General features: G+C 39.5%; 1 protein-coding gene across 1 annotated transcript; it reads right to left on the reverse strand.

Moving 5' to 3' along the window:
* Positions 1-357: 357 nt before the first annotated feature.
* On the reverse strand, positions 358-1,988 carry LOC148545128 (uncharacterized). The gene is made up of 2 exons (XM_088499046.1): positions 909-1,988; positions 358-840 (listed from the first exon to the last, which is right to left on the reverse strand). Exons 1-2 carry the CDS (start codon positions 1,986-1,988, stop codon positions 358-360), a joined length of 1,563 nt encoding a protein of 520 aa, XP_088355172.1.
* Between the last annotated feature and the right edge of the window lie 13,853 nt (positions 1,989-15,841).

Genomic DNA, 15,841 nt, shown 5'->3' on the forward strand with positions numbered 1-15,841 from the left:
GCTCCCACTCTGACTCTCTGATTCATGTCGTGCTCTCTTCTTGGTAGGCCTTCCTATTGGTCTCTTATAAGGTGGAGGGAGACACGGGAGGCCCTCTGCATCAGCCCAGTATTCTTGACTAGGGACAGTGTTGATGTGAAATTGATATGTTCTGTTGTACGCCTCCATGGTCAGCCAATGGTGGGCATACTCATCTGGACGTTGATTTTTTCTTTGAATTGCAGCAACTCCATGACAGCACGGCAGACCTGTGAGTTGCCACTTTCTACAAGTGCAAGTCCTGTCTTGAGTGTTGACCCGAACTGTTCGACCATGCCTTCTGACTTCAAAGACATTGTGGTCATCGTCTCCCACCCATTAAGCCTCCCAGTAATTTCCTTCCTTCTTTTCCTTCTCCAATCTGCTCATTTGGATAGGAGCCAGTTTCCCCGTGTAGGCCATGAGTGCATCTTTATGCGTTGCCATCGTCTTCATAAGGTAATATCTAATTTCCTCTAGCATGGTAATGATGCTCTTGCCTCTTAGCCCCACCATGGTTGCATTAAGTGACTCAGCATTGTTATTGGTTATGTTATCCACTTTAGGCCAAGTTGAGAATCTTGATCTTGACCAAGTTTCTTGCTCATACTTAGAAAGATATTCCCAGGCAGAAGTATTAATTTTCTTGATAGCATCCATACCTTCATTAAACTCTTGATCAGTCAATGCCCTTGCACATTGAAATAGCAACTGCTTGAGTTCTAAGTCCTTCCAGCGCTTGTTGAAATTCCTCCACATATGCATAGTACAAAATCTGTGATTAACCCCCGGCATAACTTCTTGTAGAGCAGGAATTAGGCCCTGTCAAGAACTAAGTTAGTCAGCATATAGTATTAAATAACTTAACACACAAGTTACAGACAAGATACCTTCTGTTTGTCAGACATAAAGTGCCAATCAAATTGCCTGTGATCCCCGATATCTTCCAACAAATACTCCAGGAATTCTTTCCAATTATTCTTTGTTTCTGCATCAACTACTCCATATGCAACTGGGAATAGATGATTGTTTGCATCTTGAGCCACGGCTGTCAGCAGCTGCCCCCCAAAATAACCCTTCAAAAATGCTCCATCAAGGCATAAAAAAGGCCTACATCCTTGCTTGAATCCTCGTTTGCAGGCATCTAGACATATGTAAAGACTTCTGAACTTAGGCAACCCTTCTTGTTGTGGGGTTGTGCTCATACGGCAGGTGGATCCTGGATTGGCCTTACGGAGCTCATTCAAGTAAGTCCTTAACTTCAAATATTGTTCCCTTTCTGTGCCCTCAATGACATCCTTAGCCTTCTCCATTGCCCTAAACATCATCCTCTCTCCGACACATATATCAAACTCAACCTTGAACATATCACGAGCCTCTCTATGAGACAAATTAGGACAGACTCTAATCTTGCTAATCAACTCCTCGGACACCCATTTACACGTCACTGACCTGCTTTTGTTACTCCTTGGACATGTATGCTCATCGACCAATGTTTTGATTTGGTAACTCGAGGGCTGGTTTCTCCTTGCACAGTAAACTTCCCATGGACAAGTTTCATTGTAACATATTACCCTGCACCTGTGTGGTTCAACCTTGAGAAAAAAGGCCTCTCTGCCCAGCTGAATACTGTACTTCCTAACTGCATCCTTAAACTGCTGCATCGTGCCAAACTCCATTCCTAATTCCAGTCTAATTTTACCAAATTTCGTATCTGGATTATACTGAGGGAATACCGGGTTTTCATCCTCAGAATCAGAACCAGGTAGGGTGTGCAGCTCTTCAGAATGATACTGATACTCAGTGGGTTCTTCATCCTGGTCATGAGGGTTAGGAACAACCACCCTTGGAGCCTGATTCTCTTCCCTAGGTGGAAGAATCTTCTGTCCAGATGGATGGGGTCTTTGATGATACCTCTGGCCTTGAACCCCACAACCTGCATCGTCATCTAATTTTACAACATAAAGCATTCATATGATTAATTTTTTAATTAGCAAACATCTTATGACAGGTAAAACACAGTCCCAACAATATTCAATATTTCAACTAGGATCTACAATTCATGTACTTACCAGCATGTGCATCACTATTGTTTTGTGGTACAGGTTGAGCTCTACCAGATGGTTGGGGCCTCGCATGTTTCTTCCTGGGTTTTCTTCCCCTGCCTTGGGCTTCTTCAGGATTAGATTGACCCGCCTGGTCTTCAACATGTGTCTGATGGTTGTCTCCTATGTTGGGGGCCTCGTTTTCCATTGTTCCAGCCTGAGTTTCATTACAAACCTTTTCAGTAGCAACCTCATCTGGCAACGCAGAATCATACCCCCCTTTGTTCAGCATTGTTTCGTCCTCTTCTTGCTCTTCTTCCTCCTGATGTGGGGGATCATCATCCTCTTCTTGCTCTTGTTCCACCTCTTGTGGGGGATGAGCTTGATGATTTGATTGATTTTCTGAAGGATCTCCCTCTACTTCTGTATTTTCATATCCTTCATCCTGTTCATTTTCTTCTGCTTCATGCTGATGAATTTGCTGATCCACTAAATCAAGAGTCTCAACTTCTTCGTTACCAATAAGCTCAGCCTCATCAACATACTCTGGCTCCGCATCAACTGGATGCTCAAAATACAAGTGGACCCTGTTTTCATTCCTCAATGCAGCTTCACACAACTTAACCACATCGGCATCCCTCCTGAGCACCCATAACCCGTTACCTAAATCCTTCCCGGGCTCCAACCAATAAACTTCAGTATACCTAGTATACCCTAAATCTAGAAACAAGCCTTCCGCAAGGAATAGGTTGCATGTATCAACGTGCACCCTGTCGATGATACTCACTGTACCACCATTATACTTCAGCACACCATCCGCATCTTTCTCTAACCAACCCCGATGGTGATAAACAAATGTGATATGTGTAGCCATCTGACAAAAGTCATCACAAAAGTTATAATGAGCTAACACAACACATCAAACTACCATCATCATACCTCCATATTCAAACCCCAACTGGCTGATAATAACAACAACAAAAACATAAAATGCTTACCAAAATTTCGTTCTTCCACAACGATTTCTTCACTCCGAATCAACGCCAAACGTGTCACTGCATATGACGTTACGAAATCCAAGAGACGGATATAAAGTGACAGCAGACGAACACAGACAGAGACCACCACCAAGAAACTCTTCAGTTTCGCGCGTCCAACTTCGTCTTAGTTACATATGGTCTTTCACTAAAGGGTTAATCTAGTAATTTCATTTGAATTGTCCAATTAGGGTTTCAAAAATTAGGGATTTAGGAACAAAATGGATAGTGAAGCCTAATAGGGAGGCCACGTTGGACTTCCGTTTGCCACATCACCAAGCGCCGTTCAACGGAGAAGGGTTCTCCTCACGGGTGGTCAGATTTGTACCGTTTTAAAATTTTTGGAGGGTATTATTGTCGTTATCAAATATTAGGGTTATTTTTGTCAACGTTTTACAAATTCGGGGGCATAATTGGTAATTTACTCATTAAAAATTTTCAAGTTGTTACTTGCCTATTAAGAAATGATCAAAAGTTTTAATTCTAGAATCACATCTTTTAATTTCCTGTTAGTCAAGTAATCAACTTTAATTTTAAAAATTTCTCCTTTTAATTTGATTCTCAATCATATCTTCTCAATCATATCTTTTCAATCACATCTCTTTCAAAATTAATTTTCAATCATATCTTTTTGATTTCTGATTTCAAAATCTTTTTCAAAAATCACTTAATTTCTTTCCCAATCTTAGTTTTCGAAAATCATTTACCAAATTTTCAAAATTTCTTTTAATTTTTTTAAAAATCTTTTTACTTTAATTTTGAATATTCTTCTCCTCTTCTCACATCCTTATATTTATGGACTAACACTCCTCCTCAATGTACAATTCAAATTCTATCCCTCTTGATAAGTTCGAACTCTCTCTTATCTACCTCATCCTTCTATTTTTATTTTCTTCTGACACCTCAAGGAATCTCTATACTGTGACATAGAGGATTTCATATTTTCTTCTCCTCTCTTTTCATATGAGCAGGAGCAAGGACAAAGACATTCTTGTTGAGGCTGATCCTGAACCTGAAAGGACCTTGAAGAGAAAGCTAAGAGAAGCTAAAGTACGACTCTCTGTAGAGGACCTAACAAAGCTTTTCAAACAAGAAAAAGCCATGGCAGCCGAAAACAACAACAATGCCAACAATGCAAGAAAGGTGCTTGGTGACTTTACTGCACCTACTCCTGACTTTTATGGGAGAAGCATCACAATCCCTGCCATTGGAGCAAACAACTTTGAGCTTAAGCCTCAATTAGTTTCTCTAATGCAACAGAATTGCAAGTTTCATGGACTTCCATTGGAAGATCCTCATCAGTTCTTAGCTAAATTCTTGCAAATCTGTGACACTGTCAAGACCAATGGGGTTGATCCCGAGGTCTACAAGCTTATGCTCTTTCCCTTTGCTGTAAGAGGCAGAGCTAAGACATGGTTGGACTCACAACCTAAAGAAAGCATGAACTCTTGGGAAAAGCTAGTCAATGCCTTCTTGGCAAAGTTCTTTCCACCTCAAAAATTGAGCAAACTTAGAGTGGAAGTCCAAACCTTCAGACAGAAGGAAGGTAAATCCCTCTATAAAGCTTGGAAATGATACAAGCAATTGATCAGAAGGTGTCCTTCTAACATGCTTTCAGAATGGAGCATCATAGGTATCTTCTATGATGGTCTGTCTGAACTGTCCAAAATGTCATTGGACAGCTCTGCTGGAGGATCTCTTCATCTGAAGAAGACGCCTGCAGAAGCTCAGGAACTCATTGAAATGGTTGCAAATAACCAATTCATGTACACTTCTGAAAGGAATCCTGTGAATAATGGGACAAATCATAAGAAAGGATTTCTTGAGATTGATACTCTGAATGTCATATTGGCTCAGAACAAAATATTGACTCAGCAAGTCAATATGATTTCTCAAAGTCTGTTTGGCATGCAAGCAGCAACAGGCAGTACCAAAGAAGCTTCATCTGAAGAAGAAGCTTATGATCCTGAGAATCCAGCAATGGAAGAGGTGAATTACATGGGAGAACCCTATAGAAACACCTATAATCCTTCATGGAGAAATCATTTAAACCTCTCATGGAAGGATCAACAAAGGCCTCAACAAGGCTTCAACAACAATAATGGTGGAAGAAATAGATTCAGCAATGGCAAACCTTTTCCATCATCTTCTCAGCAACAAATAGAGAATTCTAAACAGAGCCACTCTGAATTAGCAACTGTAGTCTCTGATTTAATTAAAACTACTCAAAGTTTTATGACTGAAACAAGGTCTTCCATTAGAAATTTGGAGGCACAAGTGGGTCTGCTGAGTAAGAAAGTTACTGAACTCCCCCCTAGTACTCTTCCAAGCAATACAGAAGAGAACCCAAAGAGAGAATGCAAGGCCATAAACACGTCCCACATGGCCGAATGCATAGAGGAGGAAGAGGCAGTGATTTCCACTGAGGAAGACCTCAATGGACGTCCACTGGCCTCCAAGGAGTTCCCTAATGAGGAACCATGGGAATCTGAGGCTCACACCGAGACCATAGAGATTCCATTGCCATTCATGAGCTCTGATGGGTATTCTTCCTCTGAAGAGGATGAAGATGTTACTGAAGAACAAGTCGCTAAGTACCTTGGAGTAATCATGAAGCTAAATGCCAAGCTATTTGGTAATGAGACTTGGGAGGATGAACCCCCCTTGCTCGCCAAAGAACTGGTTGACTTGACTAGGCAGAAATTACCTCTGAAGAGACAAGATCCTGGAAAACAGGCTTATGGACTTGTAGAGGATGTCTTGGTAAAGGTTGAAAACCACTACATCCCTGCTGATTTCATAATCCTAGACACTGGGAAGTGTATGGATGAATCCATCGTCCTTGGCAAACCCTTCCTAGCCACAGCAAAGGCTGTGATTGATGTTGATAGAGAATAATTGGTCCTTCAAGTGAATGAGGACTCCCTTGTGTTTAAAGCAAAAGGATCTCCCTCTGTAACCATGGAGAGGAAGCATGAAATGCTTCTCTCAATGCAGAGTCAAACAAAATCCCCGCATTCAAACTCTAAGTTTGGTGTTGGGAGGCCACAACCAAACTCTAAGTTTGGTGTTGAGAGGCCATCATCATGCTCTGAGTATCTGTGAGGCTCCATGAGAGCCCACTGTCAAGCTATTGACATTAAAGAAGCGCTTGTTGGGAGGCAACCCAATTTTACTTATCTATGTTAAATTTCTATTTTCCATTGTTATTTTATATTTTCTATAGGTTGATGATCATGTGAAGATACAAAAACAATTGAAAAAGCAAAAATAAACTGAAAAACAGAATGAAAAATAGCACACCCTTGAGGAGAAGCCTACTGACGTTTAAACGCCAGTAAGGGCAGCAGAATGGGCGTTAAACGCCCAGTCTGGCACCATTCTGGGTGTTTAACGCCAGAAATGGGCACCAGACTGGCGTTTAATGCCAAAAAAGGGCAAGAAGCTGGCGTTAAACGCCAGAAATGGGCAGCAACCTGGCGTTTAACGCCAGGATTGGCAGCAAAAGGCGTTTTGCAAGCCTAATTGGTGCAGAGATGAGAAATCCTTGACACCTCAGGATCTGTGGACCCCACAGGATCCCCACCAACCTCAACTCACTCTCTCTCTTCTTCACACCTTTTCATAATACTCTTCCCCAAATACCCTTCACCAATCACCTCAATACATCTTCCCTAAAACCCCTCACCTATCAAATGCTACCCTTTTCTTCATAAACCCTTCACCAATCCACATCTATCCATCATAAACCCCACATACCTCACCATTCAAATTCAAACCACTTTCCCTCCCAAACCCACCCATACATGGCCGAACCAAAGCCCCCCTCTCTACTCCTATATAAACCACTCTTCACCCCTTCTTTTTTACACATCTTAAACAATACTTCTCCCCTTGGCCGAAATACTAACCCTCTCCATCTCCTCTATTTTTTTCTTCTTCTACTCTCTTCTTTCTTCTTTTGCTCGAGGGCGAGCAACCTTCTAAGTTTGGTGTGGTAAAAGCGTTGCTTTTTGTTTTTTCATAACCATTTATGGCACCAAAGGCCAGAGAAACCTCAAGAAAAAGGAAAGGAAAGGCAAAAGCTTCCACCTCCGAGTCATGGAAGATGGAGAGATTCATCTCAAAGGTCCATCAAGACCACTTCTATGAAGTTGTGGCCCAGAAGAAAGTGATCCCCGAGGTCCCTTTTAAGCTCAAAAAGGGTGAATATCCGGAGATCCGACATGAGATTCGAAAAAGAGGTTGGGAAGTTTTCACCAACCCCATTCAACAACTTATAATCTTAATGGTTCAAGAGTTCTATGCCAATGCATGGATCACCAAGAACCATGATCAAAGTGTGAACCCGGACCCAAAGAATTGGCTTACAATGGTTCGGGGGAAATGCTTAGATTTTAGTCCGGAAAATGTAAGGTTGGCATTCAACTTGCCCATGGTGCAAGGAGATGCACGCCCCTACACTAGAAAGGTCAACTTTGATCAAAGGTTGGACCAAGTCCTCATAGACATTTGTGAAGAGGGCGCTCAATGGAAGAGAAATTCAAGAGGGAAGCCGGTTCAACTAAGAAGGCATGACCTCAAGCCTGTTGCTAGGGGATGGTTGGAGTTCATCCAACGCTCAATCATTCCCACTAGCAACCGGTCTGAAGTTACTATAGACTAGGCCATCATGATCCATAGCATCATGATTGGAGAGGAAGTAGAAGTTCATGAGGTTATATCCCTAGAACTCTACAAGGTGACAGACAAGTCCTCTACTTTGGCAAGGTTAGCCTTCTCTCATCTCATTTGTCACCTCTGCAATTCAGCTGGAATTGACATAGAGGAAGACATCCTCATTGATGAGGACAAGCCCATCACTAAGAAAAGGATGGAGCAAACAAGAGATCCTACTCATGGACAAGAGCATGAGGAAATTCCTCATCATGAAATCCCTGAGATGCCTCAAGGGATGCATTTCCCTCCACAAAATTATTGGGAGCAAATCAACACCTCCCTAGGAGAATTAAGTTCCAATATGGGACAACTAAGGGTAGAGCACCAAGAGCATTCCATCCTCCTCCATGAAATTAGAGAAGACCAAAGAGTCATGAGGGAGGAGCAACAAAGGCAAGGAAGAGACATTGAGGAGCTCAAGCACTCCATAAGATCTTCAAGAGGAAGAACAAGCCGCCATCACTAAGGTGGACCCGTTCTTTAATTCCCATGTTCTTTATTTTCTGTTTTTCGAATTTTTATGCTTTATGTTTATTTATGTTTGTGTCTTATTACATGATCACTAGCATCTAAGTGTCTATGCCTTAAAGCTATAAAAATAAATCCATCACCTTTCTTAAATAAAAAATGTTTTTAATTGAAAAAAAAGAAGTGCATGAATTTCGAATTTTAAAACAGTTTAATTATTTTGATGTGGTGGCAATACTTTTGTTTTTCTGAATGAATGCTTGAACAGTGCATATTTTTGAAATTGTTGTTTATGAATGTTAAAATTGTTGGCTCTTAAAAGAATGATGGAAAAGGAGAAATGTTATTGATAATCTGAAAAATCATAGAAATGATTCTTGAAGCAAGAAAAAGCAGTGAAAAGCTTGCGAAAAAAAAAAGAGAAAAAAGAAAAAGAAAAAGCAAGCAGAAAAAGCCGATAGCCCTTTAAACCAAAAGGCAAGGGTAAAATAAAAAGGATCCAAGGCTTTGAGCATCAGTGGAAAGGAGGGCCCACAGGAATAAAATCCTGGCCTAAGCGGCTAAACCAAGCTGTCCCTAACCATGTGCTTGTGGCGTGAAGGTGTCAAGTGAAAACTTGAGACTAAGCGGTTAAAGTTATCGCCCAAAGCAAAAAGAGTGTGCTTAAGAGCTCTGGACACCTCTAATTGGGGACTCTAGCAAAGCTGAGTCACAATTTGAAAAGGTTCACCAGTTATGTGTCTGTGGCATTTATGTATCCGGTGGTAATACTGGAAAACAAAATGTTTAGGGGCACGGCCAAGACTCATAAAGTAACTGTGTTCAAGAATCAACATACTGAACTAGGAGAATCAATAACACTATCTGAATTCTGAGTTCCTATAGAAGCCAATAATTCGGAACTTCAAGGGATAAAGTGAGATGCCAAAACTGTTCAGAAACAAAAAGCTAATAGCCCCGCTCATCTAATTAAGACTGATCTTCATAGATGTTTTTAGAATTCATTGTATGTTCTCTTCTTTTTATCCTATTTGATTTTCAGTTGCTTGGGGACAAGCAACAATTTAAGTTTGGTGTTGTGATGAGCGGATAATTTATACAATTTTTGGCATTGTTTTTAGTATATTTTTAGTATGTTTTAGTTAGTTTTTATTATATTTTTATTAGTTTTTAAATAAAAATTATATTTTTGGACTTTACTATGAGTTTGTGTGTTTTTCTGTGACTTTAGGTATTTTCTGGCTGAAATTGAGGGGCCTGAGCAAAAATCTGATTCAGAGGCTGAAAAAGGACTGCAGATGCTGTTGGATTCTGACCTCCCTGCACTCGAAGTAAATTTTCTGGAGCTACAGAAGCCCAATTGGTGTGCTCTCAGTTGCGTTGGAAAGTAGACATCCTGGGCTTTCCAAAAACATATAATAGTTTATGCTTTGCCCAAGATTTGATGGCCCAAACTGGCGTTCCAAGTCAACATAGAAATTCTAGCGTCAAAACGCCAGAACTAGCATAAAAGCTGGAGTTAAACGCCCAAACTGGCACAAAAGCTGGCGTTTAACACCAAGAAAAGCCTCTACACATGAAAGCTTCAATGCTCAGCCCAAGCACACACCAAGTGGGCCCGGAAGTGGATTTTGCATCATTTACTCATTTCTGTAAACCCTAGGTTACTAGTTTTCTACAAATAGGACCTTTGGCTATTGTATTTGGGATACTTTTGACACACTTGATCATACTTTGATAGACCTGTTCATGTTTGAGGCTGGCCTCATGGCTATGCCTAGACCCTTTTGTTCTTATGTATTTTGAATAGTGGAGTTTCCACACACCATAGTTTAAGGTGTGGAGCTCTGCTGTTCCTCATGAATTAATGCAAAGTACTGTTGTTTTTCTATTCAATTCACGCCTACTTCTTCTCTAAGACATCCATTCGTTCTTCAACATGATGAATGTGATGATCCGTGACACTCATCATCCTTCTTACCTTTGAACGCGTGCCTGACAACCACTTCCTTTCTACATGCAATCAAGCTTGAATATGTATCTCTTGGGTTTCTAATCTAAGATTAGAACCTTCGTGGTATAGGCTAGAATTATTGGCGGTCATTCCTGAGATCCGGAAAGTCTAAACCTTGTCTGTGGTATTCCAAGTAGGATCTGGGAAGGGATGACTGTGACGAGCTTCAAACTCACGAGTGTTTGGCGTAGTAACAGCCGCAAAAGGATCAATGGATCCTATTCCAACATGATCGAGAACCAACAACTGATTAGCCATGCGGTGACAGCGCATTTGGACCATTTTCACTGAGAGGACGGGAAGTAGCCATTGACAACGGTGATGCCCAACATAAAGCTTGCCATGGGGAGTATGAATGATTGGAAGAAGGCAATAGGAAAGCAGAAGTTCAGGAGGAACAAAGCATCTTCATACGCTTATCTGAAATCTCACCAATGAGTTACAATAGTATCTCTATCCTATTTTATATTTTATTCATCTTTTAATTATCAATCCTCCATAACCATTTGAATCCGCCTGACTGAGATTTACACGATGACCATAGCTTGCTTCAAGCCGACAGTCTCCGTGGGATCGACCCTTACTCGCGTAAGGTTTATTACTTGGACGACCCAGTGCACTTGTTGGTTAGTTGTGCGGAGTTGTGATAAAGAGTTGAGATTACAATTGTGCATACCAAGTTGTTGGCGCCATTGATGATCACAATTTCGTGCACCAGCTGGTCTCACAGTATATACATATAAACAATGAACGAGATTCATCCTAGACTCAAAAGACTACCTAGAGCGGAATCCTTTTTGCGAACGGTCGTCAGTGAACTACGGAAGGGTACTCATGCTTCCATCTGAAGGGGGAAGGGAGAGAGAAGGGGTAAGAACTGGGGAGTTCTTAGTAGGGCCGGGGTTATTAGTTATGTTCATTAATTTCTTGTTGTTTAGCAGACGAATAGTAAAATACCGAGAAGTAGTGAACAGAAGATACAAATAAATAGAGAAAATAAAAAAATAGAAAGTAGAACGCAAACAAAAGAATACAAAAAATAAAACACAAATACAAAGAATAGAATATAAACAAACAAAGCATACATTCATTCAACAATCATAACAGAGGAAATGCACAACCAAGTATGATGCATGTTTGTCCTATGTAGGCCATGAGCTCACGTGTCGGTTTACACCCTGCAGCCCGAGATTACCTAGGAACAAGTCCCAGATATGGTTTCCCTTTGTGTCCTTAATGCATACTTGTCGGTGATAAGAATATCACTCCTTCTTGACGACCAGCAGTCGGCACAAAACTCGACCCCATTATATACACACAAGGGGAAATAGTGATCCTCAGTTCGTGGGCGTCCCCGAGATCAACACACAAACAAAACAAAGATCCTCCATTCGTGGGTTTCCCCGAGATCAATACCTAAATAAAACAGAGATCCTCAGTTCGTGGGTTATACCCGAGATCAGCACACAACAACACAGCGATCCTCAGTTTGTGGGTTATACCCGAGATCAACATATAACAGTTATTGGGTTATTCCCGTAATCAATGATTATCAATTCGTGGGTTTTTCCCGCACACGAAATAGTTAACAGTTCATAGGTACTACTACTCTTCTCTCTCTGTCTCTTTACTTTGCTCTGATTACTCTTTTCTCTGTATCTATATTACTCTTTTTCTCTTTACCTCTTTACTCTGCTCTGGTTACTCTATTTTCTGTCTTTCTCTACTCTGCTCTGATTTATCTGCTTAACGTATGTATTTAAAGCTTATGTAAATTTCGGTATGAATAGTTAGCTTGTCCCAAGTATAGGTTCATTAAGTCTATACTGAAACAGTTTAACTTTTCATATTATACCTAACCCTAGTCGCAACTCAAGAACTAACTATGTTGCCCTAGTTCGTTCACTAATCTCTGTCTGTTTTTTTGTCATTAAAACTTTACAGACTATTCTTTAGTTTTTATCTTTTCTTTAACTTTATATCTTTCCTTTATCTATGCCTCACTAACATGTTATTACCACTCCCTAAGTGTTTTATGAAGATAATTATGAGATTCTATGCTTAAAGTTGTCTTTTTAAAGCTTTTACAGAAAACTACCTTTTTTGCATTATTTTATTATTTTATCATTAAATTTTCGAAAATTAACTTTACTTTAACCTTTAACCTTTAAAATTCACTTTTTACCACCCGTAACTTTTAATATTTCTACTTTTACCACCCTAACTTTCAGAAATTACCAAACAACCTCTCAAACACCAAAATAATTACAACCTTGCCATTTTTAAGATCTAAAAGGTGTTCTTCAATGTTCTTTATCACACTCAAAGTGTTCTTCGTATTCTTCATAAATTCTTCAGATTCTTTCTCTGTTTTTACCCGTTTTTCAATCTTTTTAGCAACTGATTTTTACCGAAATTCAAAATAAATTAGCAGCCACCAAAACCCCATATTTTCCACATAATTTTAACACAAATTGAACCCTAATTTAGGCCTAGAGTTTCGTTTTTCCAGCAGCTCCAAGAACATGAACTCAAAGCTTGAATTTCATCAAATTTCATCAAATTTTCACCAAATTTTCACCAAGAATCAATCATATATGCAACCAATTTTTAGCACATCCAAATCATACAATATTCACACAACTCAAACACAAATAATCAAGATTAATTTCGTCAAACCCTACCTGGTTTTGCTGCTCCTAATTCAGTTAGACTTTCAGGTGGTCCTTAAGCACTTTTTCCTCCTAAATCACATCAAGAACAACTTTAAATCCAAAAAACCTCAGCTAACCAAATATTAGTCAGCATGTTAGGAAGGAATTTCTCACCTTAAACGTTCTGGAAATTAATGTTTCTTGGACCTCAAGTCAGGTTAAGCATGATTCCTAAGGAAGAACATCAAGAAAACACATTTTTAAGCATGTTTCCTTGAAAACCGAATTGAAGAGGGAGAGAGACAGCCATCTCACCTTATTTCCAACCATGATATGTTATATGGTTATGTAGAGGAAGAAGAGAGGATCATTTTGGTGAAATCGGAGTTTTGATTTGATTTTTAGTTCAGAAGAAATCAAGCTTTGGAGATATATAAACCAAGAACTTTTTCTCCTTTTTCTCTTGATAATTTTCGTCCACAATGAGCAAATGAGGCAGCCTTGGAGGTCTTGGGGGTATAAGGTTAGTTGTGATTAGTTGGCTTGGAGGTGGATTAAAATAATATTAAAATATCTCAGGTGTATAACTACTAAAACTAGATGTATCGAAACACTAGCAAAAATATCTCTAAAAATTATTTTATGAGATACTAGCATAAATGACACTAGTAAAATATTTATTATGAGAATAAAACATGTATAATGAGGCCTTAGCATTGCTAAAGTCATTAGAGAGTGCTGGTGCTAAGCTGCACCAGTAAACTGTAAACCTGGTTAAACCGATTTTCTGTTTTTAACTAAAACAGACCAGGTAACCTTATAATATCATTCAAGCATCTTATAATACTAATATAATACTAATATTATACTATTATCTCTCTTCTCTCATGAATCGAGTCCGGTTCGTCAAACTGAGACTACTTACGAAAATTAGAATTAAAACTCCTAACTGGTACGGTTCAAAAACTAGGTTCTTCGTGATTGTATTATCGAGCTTGCCTCGGAAAAGGTTCTAGCATAAGGATGAAATAATGACATTGAGGATTGAGATGCTTGATGATATATCAGAGGTGTTCCCTTTACTGATCTTCCAGAGAAATCCGTGCCTTCAGAAAAGATCTCGCGTACTCGAAAAACGGGGTTATTACACCCTTGGCCTAGGCTAAGGGAATTGGGTAAACTTGAGTCATTGGGTCTAATGGATTTGATGATTTGGGAACCCTTAGTGGTCAATTTGATAGCCATTGACACGAGCCTACTACTAAGTCAATTAGTAGCTAGGTTGGACCTTATGGGTTGATGTTGACTAAACCATTTAACATACTTCAAGTATAGAAGTAGACTTAATGAGTTTGGTTCCTCATAGTTGTCAAGATTTGGTTATTAGACAAGGATAGTGACCCCAATTCCCAGGTCTAGCCAAGAGTTGCTTTATTATTCATATTTGAAAACCCCAAAAATCCTAATTGCTTTGTCTTGGTCATAGTTATTTGGTTAGTCTTAGAGTAGAATTATATTGGATGTTATCTTATTAGTTTGGAATTTCTCATATCTTGCTTTAGTTGTTTGAATTAGTTTCTTGCACTTCAAGATTACTTGCTTGTTAGGATTCTTAGTCTAATTTCTTGCTCATGACTTGCAACCCCAGAATTCTAACCAATGTTGAAGCACATGTTTGCCCATTCCTTGTGAGACGACCCGAGGTTTGAATACTTCGGTTACTTTTATTGGGGCTGAACTTGTGACAACCAATTCTTTCGAAATTTGATTTGAGGATTGACTATCGGTTTGGGCTATACTAACAACGGAATTATTTGTGGAATTCCGAACCAGTATAAATCCTTACTATCACTTACCACCCAAATGAAACAATGATGATCAACTTGAAGATGGGTGTGGCAACAAGATATGTGATCCGGGAATACATGAGGATCAATTTTGGGAGCCCATAATCTATGAAGAACTCCATCAAAGCTTGGGAAAATTGAACTTGAAGAATGGAGCTTATTAGAAATGCAAGCATTGGTGGGTGTTCAAGGATGGTTTCAAGCACAAGCCACCTTGATGGAGCTCCCCATAAGTCCAACTTAAGGACAATAAACAAAAGTTCTAGGTGGGAGACACCCCACCATGGTAAACTCTTTTCATTTTTCTCTTTTGTAAATATTGGTAGAATAGGTTTGATTTCATGTTTTGTTTTGTTTGTTGAGTTTATTTGGTAGTTTGGTATGTTAAATAAGGTTTCATGGTGTTTTGGTAGCTGTTTGGAGGTTTGGAAGGCTTGGTTTGGTGCAAGAACTTGGAAAAAATTCCATCCCTTGCCAAAAACCCGAGAGTTAGGCCTGCACTGTGCGAACATTGTACCTAAGGCACAACCTAACCCACGCGTGCGCGCACCTTGCACATACGCGTCCTTCTGCCAAACTACGCATCGACGCGTGGGCATGCATGACGCGTTCGCGTCGGTAAAAAAAAGAGTTTTTTTTCTCCTCTTCCATTTTATTTTGTTTATTGCATTTGCATGCTTTTGTTCTTTGCATTTCAATTTTGTTTTTATAGCCTGTTTTCATTTTTTTCCTAAGTTTCTCATTTTAATAATGGTATTGAACTTTCCTACTCAATTGTTGAGACTCTCTTGTATTATTTTGGTGCTTCGTGACTTGTAGCATTAACTGTAATATTTGTTCTACACACGAGATTAGTACTTTAGTCCTTCCTAACTCATTATTCTTTGTTCTTGTGCCTCATTATCATTAAGTTAGGATAGGACCAATTGCTCTCATGCTTATCACTAATCTTGTTTGTGTTAATTCTTATTTGATGTTGATGCTCAATATGCTCTTCATGCTTTGACTTTACTCTTGCATCAAGTTTAACGATCTGCCT

This window comes from Arachis ipaensis, chromosome B9 (genome assembly GCF_059453495.1).
Source record: "Arachis ipaensis isolate K30076 ecotype BB chromosome B9, ASM5945349v1, whole genome shotgun sequence".
In the NCBI taxonomy this organism is placed as follows: domain Eukaryota; kingdom Viridiplantae; phylum Streptophyta; class Magnoliopsida; order Fabales; family Fabaceae; genus Arachis; species Arachis ipaensis.

Coding starts and splice junctions, on each gene's coding strand:
- LOC148545128 (XM_088499046.1), bottom strand. CDS start 1,988: ATGCTTTATGTTGTAAAATTAGATGACGATGCAGGTTGTGGGGTTCAA. Junction 841..908: donor TTATGTCTGACAAACAGAAG/GTATCTTGTCTG, acceptor AGTTCTTGACAG/GGCCTAATTCCTGCTCTACA.